Consider the following 18,492-nt stretch of genomic DNA (forward strand, 5'->3'; position numbering starts at 1 on the left):
CAAAAGCTAACTGAATTGTATCAAATCACCAGTTCACTACTGCACTACATTCTAACCTGCCTCAAACGATCTATATCAAGGCACTTTGCCAACTACTAATTCGTAACTTCTTGTCATGGAGATCTTACAGAGAGAAAGTTATTTTACTATAAGAATGTTAACATTAAGGGCAGGAACACTGCACAAGAAACTAATACAGGACAGACGTTTTCTGAAGTAGTCACACACTTGTTTCTGTACTAGGTGAGGACAGGCATTTCTCAGTAAATGGTACCAAATTCAGAAACTGACTGTACGTCTGCTTCAGTTAGCTGGTGCCAAGCAAACCTTTCATACTGAGAGGCAGATAAGAGTTCAGCACCTTTAGCTTATTGCACAATAGTGTCTGGTAGGGAAAGAATTTCAGATTTAATACGACAACCAGTTTCATATATTCTTACGAGATATAGAACCGTAATCACAGTGAGGCACACAGTACAGGGAGATTCTGCAGATTACTGCAGGGCAAAACAAACTACTGCCAAAAGCCAGTAGGCTCCTCAGTTTCTTGCCTACCACTTCCTGATGCCTCTGTGTATGTACATGCCCTCTCCCTCCCTATCTTCCCACCTAGGCAAACCCTTTTCCAAACCTTTCTCCTGCTTACTTGGATCCGGAGAGGTAGAGACAGCATCTTCCATGGAATCCTTGTTCTGAGTTTTGAGGTTCATCCCTACAAGAATGAAATACCTATTTTATTTTAAGCAATTACACACTTAAGTTTCCTTTAAAATAAAAATAGATCAAAAGCATGCAAATGTTTTAAGAATATGGCGTTTTTCTCCTTGGAATGAAGTCGGGGCTCTGCACAGCAGAAAAATACACAAAGCCAGATACTGAGAAAAACAAAAAGACCTTGTATGAAATTTGAACATCTCATTAAAAGTGTCGTAGCTGAAAAAACAAGCAAAAACAACTTCCCCAAAATGGTGAAACACATCTTGAAGAGTAGGTGCCATAAAAAATGCAAATAATAAAAAAGAAGAGTCCGCTGTAATTATTTAGCATGCTTATCTCCAAGTCTCAGCAGCTTAGTACTTTTAAATACATTCAGTACCCAAAACCAGAATCTTTTTCACTCATTTCCTCATTTTATGAAAAAGGGATAAGTTAAGAGGAAGAATTTCATAAAACACTGGAGCAGTAAGAAAGGAAATTACAAGAGACTTTCACCTGGTGGGAGAAGAAAACCCATATATAAGCTTCTAATTATATAAGACTCTAAAGAGTCTAAGTTATTTATGAAAATCACAATACAGATTTACTCCAATTCCAACATTTTTAGGCATAAACTGCCAGTAGGCATTTCACCTCTCTGCCAGGGGCAGGGAGGAAACAAAACAAATAACTGATTGTCTTGATTCAGCGAATACAAACTACCTTCTTATTCCTTGCCAGGCTAAAAATTTGAAAAGTATTAATTAAGCCTTCAGTGCTCCTAAGTAAGTCCAATATATTAATTACAGTCTCTTTAAAACTATCATGTTTTGAACAGGTAGCAATCTCCATTATGCTTCAACCTGTAAGGTATACCTTGGTCCGTGCTTCACTAGGAACAGTAAGGAAGTTTTTATTCATTGTGAAAGGAGATATTGAAGAGATCCTGTGATATTGAAGATATTGAAGAGATGCTGTGATATTGAAGATATTGAAGAGATGCTCTATTGAAGAGATGCTGTGGTTTTGAGCATAAACCAGTTTACACTAAATTAAATAAAGACTAGTAAGGGACTTAAGACTAATGAGAGAATTTAAATTTAAGTCTGATTAAGACTTAAGACACTATGCTTTTTCTCCCTGCCAAATGGATTAATTCTAAGCAGCCTATCAACCTGGAAAACAGATACTAAAACTAGAGCTCAGTGAACATTAAGCCAACATCATGCTATGGTACACGCTGACCAGTTCTTCCTAGTCCCCATTTCACATCTGTTTGCCATATTTGCATCAATATTTGCATAGTTACAGCGAAACAATCCATACAGCAAAGAAAAACCCCCGTCACTCTTCGTTTGGATCAGTTCCCTGAGCTGGTTCACCATGTTGCTGTATAAACAGCTGTTGTACCACACGAGAGGCAACAAGCAGCTAAGGAGACAAGAAAAATTCCTGCCTTAAAAGGCATTTATCGAAACACAAAGTTCAGGAAGCCTCCAAACATTTAAAAGGAACCATTTTTATAAAGCTAACTTATGTAGATTTATCCAGGAAATTGATATCAACACTGTAGCTGTTACCCTAAATAGCAGTCACTAACAGAAAGGATAGTTATCTGCTTCCATGATGGTGCCAGTAAAACAGAGGAGCTGGCTCAAATCGGCATTCATCTTTCACCAACTCCGCTGATGCCATCATGCCATCTGCCATCTAGTCAGGGAATTGCAGCAAGATTTATTTTCTCTGAACTATCATCTACCATCTGCTGGACAACAGAGACAACATACTGCATGTCAATGTAAATAGATGGGGTGGTTTTTCACTGTGGAGCCCAGGTTGCAGCAAAACATGCTGTGGGCAGCAGAGGAGAACTGGACTCACTGACAAATCATATTTTTGGAAAAAAAATAAATTTCATTTCATAGGTGAGTCAAACCATAAGGGAGAAACATAACTCAGACCCCTGAGTCACAGCGTGACAGCTACAGATGGCTGAGGGTGTTTAGCCAGGGAAGGTGCTCATAACGACTTTCACAAAGACAGACACACACTAATTTCCACCACATACATGACTTATATCCAATCTACAGACACAAAAGACTTCTATAAAACGCAAGCATGTTTACTGCCAGGATATGCTCTGCATCTATGCTGTGCAAATTGTATCCAGCAGCTGAAATGCAGTTTAGTAATTGCGAGAACAAAGAAATTCTATCTGGAAGACAGGAGAGAAAAAAAAGAAGTAAAGCAAGAAACTGAAACGTATTCAGATTAAATTCACAGAAGGAAACAACAGAACAGAATCACTTTTAATGCCGCTATGTGAACACAAGACAAGAGAGACACAAGAAAATTGAGTCTTCTTTATGGCTCTTCCAAAGTATGAGCACAGGGGAAAACATAATTGTTTTCTTCCAAATGTAATTCAGAAGGATGAACTTTTTTAAAAAAATAAAAATCTTTAAGTTGGTTTTGAAAAATGAAGTCTTCAATGCCAAAAGATCAATTTCTTTTTCCATCTGCCTATCTAAAAAGCACATCCATAAAATCAGAAGGTAGGCTGAAGGAGAAAAAAAAAAAAAAGAAAAACCCACCACAACAAAACCAAAACAAACCCCCGACACAACAGAGCGCTTAGTGTGGTGTGCTGTTCCACTTACAGGATTCCAAAGAAATGTTGAGATTTTCCACTAATTCAGGTGTCTGAGTAAGGTAAGAGAGAGAGTGCTAACCTTCAGCTGGAAGTACAGACATGTATCTTCTCTCAAAAATGTGATGAAATCGCTTGGTCTGTGTGAATAACATTTAGTATAAGCAGCGCCATGTTCAAAATGCTTAAAATCTGGAGAAAGTGCCTTTGTAGATAATGACAAGAAATGCTCGAAAACACTGAATTCCAGAACTTCCCACGCAAAATAAACTTGCCTTTTTACAGTCTCTGTCAAAACCTAGATATGACCAAACTTTATGCCTTCCATTAGCTTGTACATGTAGAATATATGTATTCAAACAAGTTTCTTAATCCAAGGTGTGACACTTTAAGGTAACCCCACCCAGAAAAAAAAAGTTCTGAACAATACCAGTGCTCTATTACTTTGTCACTTCTAATAGGGAAGGGCCTTCTCTTCCAACTCCGTGCTTTATCATTGCTTTGTTACCTGCACTGTTGCTGCCAGCCAGACCATTAGAGTACTCTTCTGTTCCGCTGAAGCTCAGGAAAGAGGCACCGTCACCTGGATGTCGAGAGCTGGTATGTCTGAAGACAAACAAAATAGCCCGTGTTATACAAACTTCCCTCACTCATGCCATTCCTTGCCTTTAACAAGAGCTGATACAACAAATAATAAGCGACCAGCCTGCCATCTCAGTTGAGCCAGTGGTGAAACCATGCCCTTCATGGCGTTTGCAGAGATGGTTACAGCCACAAAAGTGGCACAGAGAATGCTGTGGCAGAGTTCCGTTTCTGCCATCCTGTTTGTTCTTTACCTCTAGCGATAACCAATGCACTATCTTTGCAGGACAGAGGAGAACCAGCTACTCTTAGACCTCCCAGGAGAGAAATAAAACTTAGCTAGTTATTTACAGACCTGATTTCATGGTCTATAAAAACAATATTCCAGACGGAGCAAATTGCTTTGGATGAGTACTTCATCCACAGAGACCACAAAGAGATCAAGAAACAGAATTATCAAGAAGATGATACAGGAGATTGGCATTAATGACAAGATACTTTAGCACACTAGGATGTACTTATGAAGTAATAAAAAGGCAATATTTTTTTTAAAGTAGGACTAGGGAACAAAGTTGGTGAGGGGGATGTCATATTAAAATTGTGCAACACAGAGATTAGAGTATTCTAAAGGATAATACAAAATATAAAGTAGGACAGCAATTTCCCTATAAAGAGGGGGGTGGGGAAGAAGCACGGAAGACTAATTAGGCAGTGCAATTTCCTGAAGGACTGCTTGAAGATAGCTGGAAATAAAGGCCTGAAAAAAGCAGAGGATACAAGCAGTGTCCTCATTCACGCTGGACATCCAGAAACTATATGTAACATGAATTTCTATAACGATGCAAGAGGAAAGAAACACACAGCAGGAAAGATACCAAAGTTAACAATAAAAGAAAAACTTATTGGCAATTCTAAAGTTGCCTGAGCTACCCAAATGTTTTTGGTAAGCAACATTTAATGATGAGCGAGAAACATGGACAAAATTTTGTCAATAAGAGAATAATCAGATAAAAATGGGTAAGAAAATATCTGGAGACTGAAGAACAACTGCACAGCTCAAAAAACGGCCTTGGTGAAGTAAGCAATCTAATTTCTCTCACTGTGAAAACAGCCTCCCCACAACGATGCCACATCCAGTAACACTGGGATCTTTTTTGCTTCTCAGAGCCAACAATCAGTATAAGCTCCCAACACTGACCAAAGCTTGTTTTTCAAAAGCAAGCTAGTTTATGAACAGCTACTTTCATTTGCAATCCATCCCCGATGCCTGTGATGGCTGTATTTCTTACATGGGGAAGACAGGACTGAACAGATAGCTCTGAAATTGCTCAACAGTTACTGTGAGGCAAAGCTATGCCCTGTGCTAAAAAAAAGTTCTATTCTGGGATGAAGGTCACAGCTATTGGGATAATAAGTCAAGAATTAAAGACACAGGCTTTTATAAAGAGATTCTGAACAATTTCATGAATGATGCGTTGTACTGCTCGTGCACCGCAAGCGCTCTGTGATGAACTACCACCTTCCCCAAACTGGGGGAGGTAAACCATCTCCAGCCTTGCCGAAAGAGCTTTATATCTCAAAAGGAAAGTACATACTGTATATGTGGCACTGACACAACATATTATTAAAACTTAAAGATTGCGGCCTATAACTGCCTTACTGTTACATATATAAAATTTTAAGGAAAAAGGATGTTCATGCAAAGTCTACACAGATTCATCCTGAGGACCTCACCTGCCAGTTGCCTCGTGGTAAGCCAGCTCCAGCAGCTCAGCTGAGGAATGTGTCAAATCCTGCTGCCCACTGCCCTGCATTTCTGCCATGTTCTGACGGGTTTGATGATGGATCTGGATAGCTTCTCCTGATGGACCTGCGCAGTTACAGTTTGATCATTAATCACCACATCTGCATCGATTCCTCTGTTGCTCGTACCCTCCTTCTGTCAACAACACAGGCATTGCTAACTGATGGAAATTAAGCAAGCATGTCTACAAAATCTTCAAAGACTTGAACCTTTGGCATTTTCTCTGAAGCCAGCGAAGCAGAATATTCTTTTAAACATTCTGGAGGGCCTACTTAAAAGGCGCTAAACAACTATGAGAACAATCCAGCATCTGAAAGTCAGCCCAAATTACAGTTATGATTCACTTCAACAGCCTCCATCTACTTACTGTAAGGTTGTTCCACGGTACCTAACGCTGCAAGTTTGCCAATTGATGGTAGTATTTTCAAAAAGAGGATCTCTGACTTATCAATCCTACACACGTGGTTCAGCTTCTGCTACAGCGCAGAGTACTTCAAGATGCCAGAGTTCACATTGGTTCTTCCGTTGTGTTAATGCTTGGACAAGGAGAAAGTAACAGCATTCCAGTACGCTATGAAACAGACTTACCCACAGGAAAAGTGTGCATCCAGCGCCTCCTGTTAGATGTAAGCTTCATGGGCATGCGGGACGGGGCAAACGGGTTTATTAGTGCTCGCTGGGGTGTATATCCCCCAGGCCGAATGTGCAGCATAGATTCTGCACTGCCAACATGGAACCTCCCAGGGGCACTGGAGTCACGTTGCTGAGACTCCAGCATGTTCTCAAGGACATCTAGAAAACACAACTTAAAGTCAGCATGAGATCACACAGAAGCCAAGCAAAACAGAATGAATTGCTCAAGGATATAAGGGTTCCCCAGGATAAGTGGGAATAAGGAGAGCTGAGGAGCAGGCAGGGAGAGAAGCTGAAAGCGATTTCAATCCAGTCTGCAAGTTACAACATAAACAAGAACCCAGACAAGAAAGAATTATTTAATCTGCAATTACAGCACCACTGTATGCTGCATCACTTTATACTAAGTGAGGCCATAAAGAAACCACTTGCTAATTCAGGTATGAAGAATTACCCAGAGCTTTGAGAATTCCTGAGAAATCAAAAGACTGCCACACCAGAAACTTCAGAATGAGCACCAGAAACGTAACAGAAGCTACAACTGAGCAACATATGCCTTTTTTGTAACATTCAGATTTGACCAGTGAAATAAGTGATTACTTCAAGAAGACATGGGGCACAATGCCAGCAAGCTAGCAGTTAGTCGTTACTATTCAGCGCGGAAAAGATATGTTATTTAGAAATAGGAGAGAGAAATAAACCAGACGACTAAACAGCAATTACTCTGTTCAACAAATGGAAATCCCAAAGAGAAGGGTCTCTTTTACCACTCTATACTGCCAACTAGAACATGTGAAAAACCTCAATTGCTCTGACTCTCCCCTCCCTGCCAGTCCTATTCCACACACATCCCCACTCAGTTGCACACCTTCAGCTGGGTCACAAGGCTACCCTTCAAACTAAAAGAGTAACAGAAATACACAAATAAAAAAGGTGTGTATTAACTGACAGCAGGGGAAAACATGAAAGGTAAATGTAACGTGAAGTACACTGTGTGGCAGCAGTTCCACACCAGTAAAACCAGTTCCTGTAACAGGATAAATATGGTATCAGGTGTCATACATAAAAAAAAACCCAAACTAAACCCAAAAAAACAAAAACCCAAAACCAAAACCCAAGCATAAAGAGCCTTCAGAGATAGATTTTTACAGAAGATGAAGGAATTGCAGGAGGAATACAATTTACCTAGAAATGATTTGGGCTTGTGGAAGATAACTGCATACTGTCTGAGAACACACCAAGATAGCTCAGCAGTACATTGTCAAAAGGAAGGATCCAGAAAGTGACTCTTAATGACAACAAATCCCCATAGAGAGAAGTTATAAGCAGGCTCCCCCAGGGCTCACTACTAAGGCCAATTCTCATTTGGCAGATTATAGGTGACCTGGATAATAAAAAGTTACTTGTATATGTCCACATTTGCAGGCAGGCACAGGAGAATAGTCAAATATTGAAGAAGGCAATAGGCAAGGGAAAGAGCAAATCAGTGTCAGGGCGTTTCTATTTAGGACAAGCCATTTAAAAAAAAGCTATGGAATTGGAGAAGGAAAGGGAGAATGCACACCCAGGCAGAGCTGGAGTTGCAGAAAAGGTGTACCACAAATGCTAATATAAGCACCACCTTCCCTGTGCTGGCCTGGCTGTAGCCATCACAGACTTCCCTCTTCTCTCTCCCCTCTCACCACCTAAGGTACTTTCCCATCTGCCTTAGGCTGACCTCTGGTGCTGGTATAGCCCAAAGAGCTGCTGACTTCACACTGGTGCAGATGAGGCCGTGGGATCATCAGGATGTTGGAGATCTTGCCCAGTGAGCTGTCATCAGAAGCCTGGCTCCTCACCTCCTCCGGGGGCAGTGTGCGGCTCTGCAGAGAAGGGCTGCAGGAGACGTCATAGGAGCTAGAGCTCTTTCTGGTACGACTTTCTCTCTCCCTCACAGACCTGCTGAAAATAAACAGGTATGTCCAGTGATATGAAAAAGTGATTAATTCCTGGGTTATCAAAGGTCTTGAACAGGCCCAAGTCATGTAAAAGGCTCAATACTCAACAGGTGAACTCAAGAAGAGGACAACAAGAAGCTATCGCTATTTTTTTGACTATGTGGGTACTATATACTTTTGTGCATCGTACAATAGAAGAGAACACTAAAATGCTTCCAGCACAAGGGCTGTGAAAAGAACATGCTCAACTCTCTATGCAATTCTACAGACACCACACCAAGCTGGTACTATAGATGTGGTCTAGGAGATACTAGATGTGAGCCTACAGTTCCAAGAACACATAGCTATAGGGGAACTACTTAGAATTAACAACTACATTAAATTGTACTGGCATCTTCCAGCATGGATTTCTACAAGCTGCTCATATTAACAAGTGGGTCCACATGCACAGCTTCCTGAGATTTAGGCAATACTACTGAAAGGAGGAAAGAAAAGAAAATTAGTACAAACTTCAAAACAAGTTCATCAATCCGATATTCCTCAAAAAGGACTAAAACGTATAGGTTAATTAATTTGGCCAGGACCTGAGGGTAATTAGCCTTTCTTCTCAGAGGAAAGGCCATGGAATATTTGAAAACCTGTATTCACCTTCTCTGTTCCTTCTCTCATTCAGAAAGGCATCATTTTCAGGGACGATTCCCCACCACTCTACATTTAGCACCAGTTACTAAGCAGTGCATCAAACTAATGGTACTTCTACAACTCTGTGCAAGTCTATTGTGCAAGTACTTTCTCACCCAGCTTGCAAAATCTGCTAGGAACTTAGCAATGGAGACTTCAGACAAAATTAAAGATGTAAGGAAAAAGTATTCTACATTCACACCCTACCTTACAAGTAAAATACCAGACAACCAGCCATCAGTACTAGCTACAGATCAAGCTTTTTGTTCAGTTGTAAGCACGCGGAGCTTAATTTTCCTTGTATTTTTCAAAGCATTTTATGCATCAAGAACTCACTATAACATGGCTACTCTAGAACTAGTACACTCACATGCCTCTTACCTGAAAGTGGTACAGCGCTGGGCTCTGGATGGGCCTGGCAGTCTGAACACCTGGGCATCATAGCCATCATAATCTACCTGGATTGGCAGGGCGTTCTCAGCATCTTTTGGAGCCCCTAATGCTGAAATAAAAATCATATAGCAGTGGAGCCTCTTTCAAGAATGTTCAAGATCTGCAAGGTAGAAGTATCCAACTCTCACAACTAAGAAAGGCATCTATTCCAAAAGAAATCACATACAAAATTCTCATGAGCAGAACAGCTGCAGCAGCTCAATTATCAAAGTTGGTGCCTCTGAATCAGGGTTGCTGAGGCCCTAACATCTCTCCCCCATATATTCAAGACATTAAACTAATAATCAACAAATCAATCCTTGTATGAACAGATGCCTCAAGTTCCCTCACAATGGAGCTGCCCATTTTAAAGCGCCTTTGAAAGAATGGACAGCCTCACTTTTAGAATGTACACCTTCCTGAAACAAGGTGGTATTAGAGTAATGCAGGCATCTCCCGCTGTATTTCTGAGGTCAAGCCCTGACAGTGTACCAAGCCAGTGGACGCCCTCCTGTCCTACTCCCACGAACAGTACTGCTAGCACACCAGCCTGACACAATCTATTCCTATAGCCAGGTGACAAGCAGCCAGGACAGAAACTCACCCCTCCCTATTAGTTATTTGCCAAGGAGGCAATTGATATATGCACATTAACATCCTGGATAATTACTATGTGGTTTTGATGCTTTTCTGCAACTGTTGTCCCATCCCACGTCTCATCAGTAGTGTTTTTGCTGAAGTGCCATTGTCTTACTACAGCTCTTTGTTAGTTTGGGAGTCAGTGGGACAGATCATTCCAGAACACATTACTCACAGGCATCTCGGTTATTTTTTGCTTTCTCAGTCAGTGGCTGGAGGGTCCAACAAAGGTGGTGTGAAGTGGCAAAAAACAAAAAGAGAGCAAGAGAAAAGAAAGACAAAGAGAAGGGAGACAGTCAGCATGTTCTAAGGAAATATCTCCCAGTCTAACCAAGCATTAGACTTAAAGTTTATCCTGCTGACTCAGTGAGGCAGCCAGACCACTTCAGAAGCGTTACATACTGACGCTCTGTCACAAACCTGTGTAAAAAACACATCTTCGTCACCACCTCTCTTCCTTTCCAAGGAATTCTTCATTACAGAATGAAACTCTAATTTTTATGGTGGCTAAAACATTTCTCACCTAGTTTCACCCCAGAAAGACCTACAGACTAGCCCCTCATTCACAATCCCTACAGTCATTACAGTTTTGCTCCCACTGTCTAACGCAGAAACTTAGTTACAGCTGTTGCAATACTTGCTAGAAAGATTGTGATGCGTGGCTGAGAAAAGGTAGCTGACAAGCTAGTAGACGAAAAGATAACGCAGAAAGACACCTACTTTCCTTCCTGCCAGCTTGATCCGCGGAGTGAAGCTGTTACACAGGAGCTGGCTTTTGGATGTGTAGAAACTGAAAGGAAAAACAGGGTGGCTTAGCTGTCTTCTAAGACCTGAACCCAGCTGGTTAGCTACCCAGCAAACAACCCATGAATTTGAGCTAGCTATCAGACCTTTCTCTGCATAAGACAACACATGGAAAACATTGACGGATGGTTAACTTGAGAGAAGCTACTCTTTCCTTAAAGACCAGCCTTTGATTCCCGTACTGCCTCAGTCTCGACCCCTTAATGCACTTAGACCTGCATTCCCCAGCCCACTTCCTCTTTCTACAGAAAGGTATCTGCTTTCACTGTCTATACAGTACCGTGCAGTTTACATGACAAATGACTCACATCAGCTGCTTGAAAACTACAGATTTCCTCCCATTTGAAACAATTTATTCATTAAGATTTGTTTCTCATCACCCGAATCTTTTAAATACTGCCTTATTATAAGCCTTCGTCTGAAACCTTTTTCACCTATGGCGAAGATCAAATGCCTTCCAGCCACTGGAAAATACTGGGCGTAAGCAACCTATGAATGGTAAACGGTCAGGACAGTCAATTAATGCATGCAGATAAAATGAGCTATTAAAAGAGAGAGAGAAAAAAATAATGCTACACCAGAACAAGGACTGAGGAAGTAGTTTTCATCCTGAGACCTGATCTCCATGTGTGGGGAAAGAAGGGAGTATTATGGTACAGCATGTTTAACAGAAAGCAGGAAGGAAACCTACCATGTCTTGGAGCAAAGGAACGTAACACTGAGCCTCAGTGTTTCCTGCAACTGTTCCAACATTTATCCACGTTATCCACATGTTCTCTACCCGTAACTGTTCGTTTGGGAAGTACTTGTTTTCACTAATAACCAGTCTAGTTGAAGTGACTGTATTTTTTGTTTGGCTTCCAGACTTCCTTTGAGCATAGCTAAAGGCTAAAACTAAGTTAGCTGGAAAGAGAGCTGAAGATCAAGACCTCTTCTCCTCTGCAAATTGCCTATCATCTCTGATATGTTGCATTAATGCCATGAGCTCTGCAAGAACACTCCTAGTTCTGCAAGACTATTATAATATATGTCTTCGTTTTGCAAGGAGAGCAGAGGAAATAAACAGTAAAAGAAGAAAGAGAATACAACATATTATAAAGAGGAAAGCAAAGCAGAATTGTTTAGCAAAGGCTGATGGAGTTCACCTACCTATGGTTTATCCAGTGTGGAATATTGTAGTCATCACCTAGCCTGGAGTCGCCAGGTCCACAGCGATTATGAAGCTGTAAGAGTAATTCAGAAGCACAGCAACTAGTGTCCAGCTAGTCACAAAATGAGTAACATTTCTAGTAGGAGCAGAGAGAAGGAAAAAGAAGCATGCATTACCTTAAAGAGTGGTACAGCATGCAATGGTTGTTCTCCCATGCATACCAAGTCCACACCTATCCCTGGAAAAAAAGAACAGTAGAGTTCAGATATCTACTCAAGCAGGACAGATATGCTAGGCCAAAACAGATAATCAATTTGAGCTGAAGGTCCAATTTGTATTCGTACCAGATTAAGATGTAATTATACTGAAAATGGTAGTTACCAGCCCCCTGGTATGGTTACAAACCAACAGTGCCACTGGGGGTATGAGAAATGTTTCTTCTGAACTAATGCAAGTCACGCAAGATTATCCTTTAAGGGAAACGTCTGCATGGACAGATGAAGTTCTCTATGACAAATAAAAGAAACTAAACACCTATAAGATCTCTGAAAATCTGCCCATTTCGATGTGAAGTGTGGACACAAGCCTTCCACCTGTAACCCCTCTCTTTCTAGAGTACACAAGTTACAACAGATACTTTGCATTGCAAGAAAAGGCTAGAGCTTTTCGAAATATATCTGTTTCCCTTCATAAAGACTGCAGAGTATCATTAGTTATTTACCATTGTCTATCATCCGCTGTTTGGTTAGAATCATAAGGAGTCGATCAACTTCAAATACCCCCACACCAGGTGTGATAACCACAGACATCTGGCCAGTCCGATCAAAGTTCCGGTTTATGTAATGCTTATCAAACACTAAGGGAAAGAATGATGGAATACTTAAAAAAAAAAAGACGCTGGATGGTTTTTTTTAGAGCAAGGGAGGGGACTCTGTATTAACAGTGGTATTAAGCAAGTTCCCACAAAGCACATGCAAGCATGAGAGGACTTGTACACAGCCTTGTCCAACCAATAAATATTAATAAAGCTACAGAAGAGAAAGGAGTTTGGGCAGAAGAGGAGATGGGAACCAGATACATAAAAAGGAATATTTTTCTTATGTGTTTAAACATTTCCTTTATAACATCTCAAAAAATACCCAAACCAACAAACAAACGCAAAAAAAGTCCAACAAGGTAAAGTCCATTACTAATCATTTTAAATAACATCCTGTGCTCTCTCCCATGGGAGTAACAAGACTGCCATTAAGGCGGCAGAATGTCACCTGATGTACAGAATCACAAAAACCAGATCTTTGGGATCTCCAACCCCTCAAATCCATCTCCCTGCTAAAAAAGATGGATCATGTTCACCTAAACCATATTTGATCTAACCTGATTTTGAAATGCTTCCATAATTTAAAGTTTCAATGTCTATTCCAAGAGGTTCTCATAGACACACAGATAGGAGTAGTTTCATCCTAACAAGGCCCTGTAAATGGTTCCTGAAGCCTGAAACACCAAATACTCCGTTATTTGAGAGCCACTGGTTTTCCAGAGAGTCACAAGAAAATTTCTGTCCAGAAAATTAAATGATCACTTCACCACCTAATATTTCCTTCCTCTTCCCAGTGTTACGGAACAGGCCACAGAAGTCCACACCCATTTATTGGCAGCTGCTTTAATGGTTTCTCCCCTGAATATTTTTACCCATTGTTCATAACATACCATTGAATGAAAGATTTATGGCCTCCAGGTAGTTCCCTTGTGCTGAGGTAGAATTGTAGCCTGGAGGAAAGCCCTCTGGACAAGTGTTCAGGAGGGGAAAAAAAAAAAAGAATTATCATTTCTGTATAGGCTACCAGGGGGGGAAAGGGGGGTGGGAGGAGGGTAAAAGCACGGGAAAGGAGGATTCTTGTACCTGCTTGCTCTAGTCGTACCAACACAGGATACTGAATGAAAAGCTTTTTAATGGTCACAAGCAATGAGGTCCACTCTTCTCGTCTCTCATTCTGAACTACAACTCTAGAAAGAGCACAACTTAAGGAGTATCATGAAAGGAAGCTATGAAGAGGAAGTGAGAAGGGATGAATAAACTCTAGAAAAAGGAATGTACAAGAATGTGAGTGTTTCTTCATTCTGCTAGGCAGCACGTTAGAACTGCTGCATACTTGTAGCAATCACTAAGGTGTGTGTGCACACACAAAGCTGGGCACATCCGCACCCAGAATAATCCCTCGCTTCTAAATGGGTGATCAACATTGTATGTCAAACAGCATCACTGTTCTGCAAAGCACTAAGATCGTTAACAAGTCCAAGTTCAGAATCAAAATACAGCTTCGGCAGCTGCATCTGTTGTGACCATCCGCCAATGAGCTCCGGTACCTAACTGGGAACACTTGTGGTTTCAGCAATGGCACCATCTATTCTTCAACTATGCAAGAACATAAAGGTCTGAAAAATAGCCAAGCCTCATGCAAAAACTACTCCCAACACTACACAAGACAATACTCACATGCACATGGAAGACTAACTTAGCAAATACGGGTATGCACTCACAGATGGAATGGGGACTACTCATCAATTTGCTGCCAGTTGCAGGCAGAGATGTTTTTCACTATCTTAATTCCTTGCCACGTCCTACAGTTACTAACACAATATTCTCCACAGAAGTTGCACATACACTGTGGGACAAGAGGTGAACGAACTGGGAGGAAGACATACTTGTAAAAATCTTCATAAAATCTTCCCTCGTGATCCTGCCGAATCGATGCACGATGCGTTTCAGGAAACTCATCTGAAACAGAAGCAAAAGCATTATTATGCTACGCTTTTGTACAGAAATGACTCATCTTTTCTAGTAAGGAGCTGTTATTTCCATTAAAAAAAAAAAAAAACAACAACTTTGAGAAATAACAGACCTCCTACACAATATTAAAACAGTACGACAGCTTCTGTATGATGAGGAAAATTTGCCATATATTCTTCTATGTAAGCTTTCACTGCAGTACTTTCAGAAGAATGTCTGTGTCCCCACTGCTTGGTAGGAAATACTTTGGACACAGGCATAAATAAATAGGGGAAAAAAGTCACTAGCAGCTTGTGACCAACTTCCAAGGGAGAAGGAGACAGGTTTAAAAATAGAAACATGAAAATACAAGACTTACATACCTATACATTTTGCTTCGTAAAATGTTCTAGAAAATAGAACCACTGTCACTTCATGGCTGCAATTCTTCTCCTATCCAGGAAGACCAGATGAAAAATTAAAACCTTAATGGTCCCATTCAGTAGAAAACTGTGTATATATACATATAGAAACACTCTCTTTCTCCTCACACCCAGGATCAAAGGTAACTAGAAAAAGGTAGATTGCTGTATTAATATATCTGCATGAGTGCTGCATATGCCTCTGTGAAATAACATAATGATCTGCCCCGTAGATTCTGAGCTTCTAGGCTGTATCACATTTAACAGGAGCACTCTCTACCATTCTCTAAAGAAACTCCTCTCTATATTTGCAAGATACAAGATTTTTGTTTTAAAAAATAAGAGAGACTTGACTCAATTTGTTTATACTCAGTCATGGCAATTAGATATTCTTATTTGTTACTGTTTAGAGACATGCCCCTAACAATTCCACGGAAATAAACAATTAAAACTTACTAAACAGTTACAGTGTTAATGCACGTAATGGAATTAAGCTGTAAAGAGCACACTGGCCATCCCCTCGAAAGCGAAAGCTTGGAAAGCCCCGTGAGCCCCAGCATCGCTCAGGCCCATGTCCAACGTGGTATAGCAGCACTAAAAGTAAAACAAGCATTTTACAGACATGTCATGCAGGGCTCCTAATAACTCTGCAATGGACAATGCACATAACACCTTTCCAATGGAAAAAGCACAATGAAAATGAGACAAATCAGTTGGCACACTCCTGCTCTCCATAACGTTTGGGACCATCATGAGCTGTACTATGCACAGATGTTACACATGTAGGATTTCGGACTCTTTTGCCTTGTCTAGCTATTCTTTTCATTTAGGTTGCAGATTTTATGTATGCCTTTTTTTGAGTAGTGATATAGCACTCTCAAGTCAGTGGAAGTCTGCTGCACAACTGCTAACAGCAGCTGTACCTGGCTCTGAACCAGGTCACGCACTGAGACAGGAGACAGCTCTGGGCTGTTCAGCCGTAAGAGGTAGTGAGGCTTTGTTTTTGAAGCAGCTCGCTTTCAAGAAGCTTGCACATTGTCAGTGGCCCATGTACTACAACCTGGATTCCCCTCATGCTAAAAGACAGCAGCACTAAACAGATTACACACCGTACCAGGGAAATATTTGGAACCGAGTCCTGAAACAAATTGTGTAAAACAGACCTGTGCGTTACGGCACAAGCACAACCAACTGTATCACACATTTAGTGCCTTTAGTCCAGTCAGAGCCTCCACGCAAACAAAGTGTATGACACAAACACAGCAGATACAGCAGATCAGTATTGGGATCACTTGGCACATATATGATTTCATGCAGACCTGCAGTAACCACTCTTTTGATGCCCAGGAGCCACCTCTCATAGGCCCGCAAATCTCAGCACGGCCTGACACAACCTGGGTCTTCCTCAAACTGGCACATCAACGGGCTCATTAAGATGCCATTGTCTTGCTCTTTCCGAACAGGATGAACTCAAGCAGTTACTTACCTTCCACTTCGTGAAGAGGTCAGCAAGGAAACCGTTCACAGCTTTCTCAAAGTATAGGTCCCCTGCAAAGTAAGCATTTCCAAAGCATCAAACAACAGCAGTTACTTCAACTACTGGGTATATTTAACCCTGAGATTTTAGGACAATTTTTTTAAATTAGAATCAGAGCAGCTGCGTGCATAATGAATGCGAGTATCACTAAAGCAAAGATGATAAAAAGATTAAAAAGCATGACTATGTTTCAGAGAGTGTAAACAAGACTCTTACTGCCAAAAAGATCTGACCTTTAAATTCATTTTTCCAACACATCCGCAGCATGCTGGGAAAGCACCTGTACTATCTTTTAGGCATAGTATGCACAACTGATCCCCTGCTCAGTTTTGAATAGTTGCCCAGTTACATATGCCTAAACACATGGCCAAAGGAAGTGGTAAGAGGTTTACTGAAGAATTAAGCCAGAAAAAAAATAGGGCAATGACACAGCTAAGTGACTCATTCTTAATGCCTGAAGTTTTAATACTTCTAGCTGACTCTACCTGGGCTAAAGCAGGATCTTTGCTTCCTCGCTAAGCCTAAGTCAAGAGAAATCTAAAACACGAAGGTCCTTTTTGCACAGGACCTCCACGTTTCTGGTTTCAGGATTCATATAGGCTTGCACTTCCCCTCAACACCAAACATGTTTTTATCCACAGAAAACCATTCCACGGGCTTGACTATGAAAGTCAGTTGGCCCCCTTGATTTCATCACTGAGACAATGGTACCCAGGCCCTACAGCAGGGACAGGAAAATCATGGAGACCGAAAAGCATGGCACCGCAAACAAGGATCTAAGAGGGCACCATAGCATACCTCGGAGCGCTGCCTAGGCCAAAGGCAGGATATTTTAGTTTTATAGTAGTGGCAGAAATAAATAGTAGTGACAGTTTTCTAGTAGGGGCTGAAAGGATAGCTGCTGCCATCCACATTCACAACCACGCAGGTCAGTTACTTTACATACCGTAAATATCAAAATCCCACATTTCACAGCTCATCTGGATAAAAATATAAACCATGGCAGAAGTGGAGCGGAAGACCACCTGCAAAGGAATGAAAGATCTTATTTAAAACAAGGCACATTCTCTGAAAGGGCCAAATGCAGAAGTTAACTACAGAGCAACTTATATGGCTGTTTCTACTGCATCACGGGACACTTCCCCTCTAGTGAGTTGGCATTTTGACAGCCCGAGTAACTCCTAGTGCTGCCAGCACAGAAGAGTTGAAGTTCACTAATCATTCATTCTCCTGAATTTACTGCCATTCTTCCTCTTACAACACAGCCAATTCAAATGATCCATACACATCTGCAAGCAAGACAGAATTACAAGAAACCCAGCAAGGAAAGGGAGGGAAAAACTTCTTTTCCCCTGCTCCCTGAAATCTTACCCGGGTGTCCTCACTGATGTATCCGCAAGTGACTTTCTCACTCTTTACCCACAGCTCACCTGCCTGTGCCCTGGAAGAAAAGAAGTGCAGAATATTTGCTAACCAGAGTGAAGATGAAGATGAGAGAATCAACGTTTGAGCAATATGGGATGTACCAACATCCGCATTCAAGGATGACTTGAAGACAGAGTAATTTATTTGGTTAAAACCTGATCTTTAATCCAAAAGGTGTCAAATAGCTGCTTCCCTCTGCATCTACACATTTTCTTGTCCCTTTTTCATCTTAACAGCAACTAAAGTAACCCTCATCTGAACTATTAATACATCTTGGGAAGGGGGGAATATTATAAGAGGTAAAAAGAAAATTATTTTGTATTCATCAGAAGC

General features: G+C 41.0%; 1 protein-coding gene across 7 annotated transcripts in view; it reads right to left on the reverse strand.

Moving 5' to 3' along the window:
- Nucleotides 1–18,492, reverse strand: part of DEPDC5 (DEP domain containing 5, GATOR1 subcomplex subunit) — a 47,274-nt gene that overhangs the window by 23,408 nt on the left and 5,374 nt on the right. For 4 of the 7 annotated variants that reach the window (XM_075110077.1, XM_075110075.1, XM_075110074.1 and 1 more), the window contains exons 8-25: nucleotides 18,106–18,175; nucleotides 17,681–17,759; nucleotides 16,684–16,745; nucleotides 15,159–15,228; nucleotides 14,712–14,784; nucleotides 13,909–14,012; nucleotides 13,716–13,790; nucleotides 12,730–12,864; nucleotides 12,185–12,246; nucleotides 12,008–12,081; nucleotides 10,775–10,844; nucleotides 10,230–10,266; nucleotides 9,365–9,485; nucleotides 8,083–8,306; nucleotides 6,321–6,524; nucleotides 5,663–5,798; nucleotides 3,855–3,952; nucleotides 647–712 (exon numbers count right to left, since the gene is read on the reverse strand). In XM_075110077.1, coding sequence (XP_074966178.1) covers nucleotides 647–712; nucleotides 3,855–3,952; nucleotides 5,663–5,798; nucleotides 6,321–6,524; nucleotides 8,083–8,306; nucleotides 9,365–9,485; nucleotides 10,230–10,266; nucleotides 10,775–10,844; nucleotides 12,008–12,081; nucleotides 12,185–12,246; nucleotides 12,730–12,864; nucleotides 13,716–13,790; nucleotides 13,909–14,012; nucleotides 14,712–14,784; nucleotides 15,159–15,228; nucleotides 16,684–16,745; nucleotides 17,681–17,759; nucleotides 18,106–18,175 — 1,760 coding nt within the window. The remainder of the gene's footprint in view (nucleotides 1–646; nucleotides 713–3,854; nucleotides 3,953–5,662; nucleotides 5,799–6,320; nucleotides 6,525–8,082; nucleotides 8,307–9,364; nucleotides 9,486–10,229; nucleotides 10,267–10,774; nucleotides 10,845–12,007; nucleotides 12,082–12,184; nucleotides 12,247–12,729; nucleotides 12,865–13,715; nucleotides 13,791–13,908; nucleotides 14,013–14,711; nucleotides 14,785–15,158; nucleotides 15,229–16,683; nucleotides 16,746–17,680; nucleotides 17,760–18,105; nucleotides 18,176–18,492) is intronic. The other 3 variants (XM_075110076.1, XM_075110073.1, XM_075110078.1) reach the window with 2 other exon arrangements.

The sequence above is a fragment of the Phalacrocorax aristotelis genome, chromosome 15 (assembly GCF_949628215.1).
Source record: "Phalacrocorax aristotelis chromosome 15, bGulAri2.1, whole genome shotgun sequence".
NCBI lineage: Eukaryota > Metazoa > Chordata > Aves > Suliformes > Phalacrocoracidae > Phalacrocorax > Phalacrocorax aristotelis.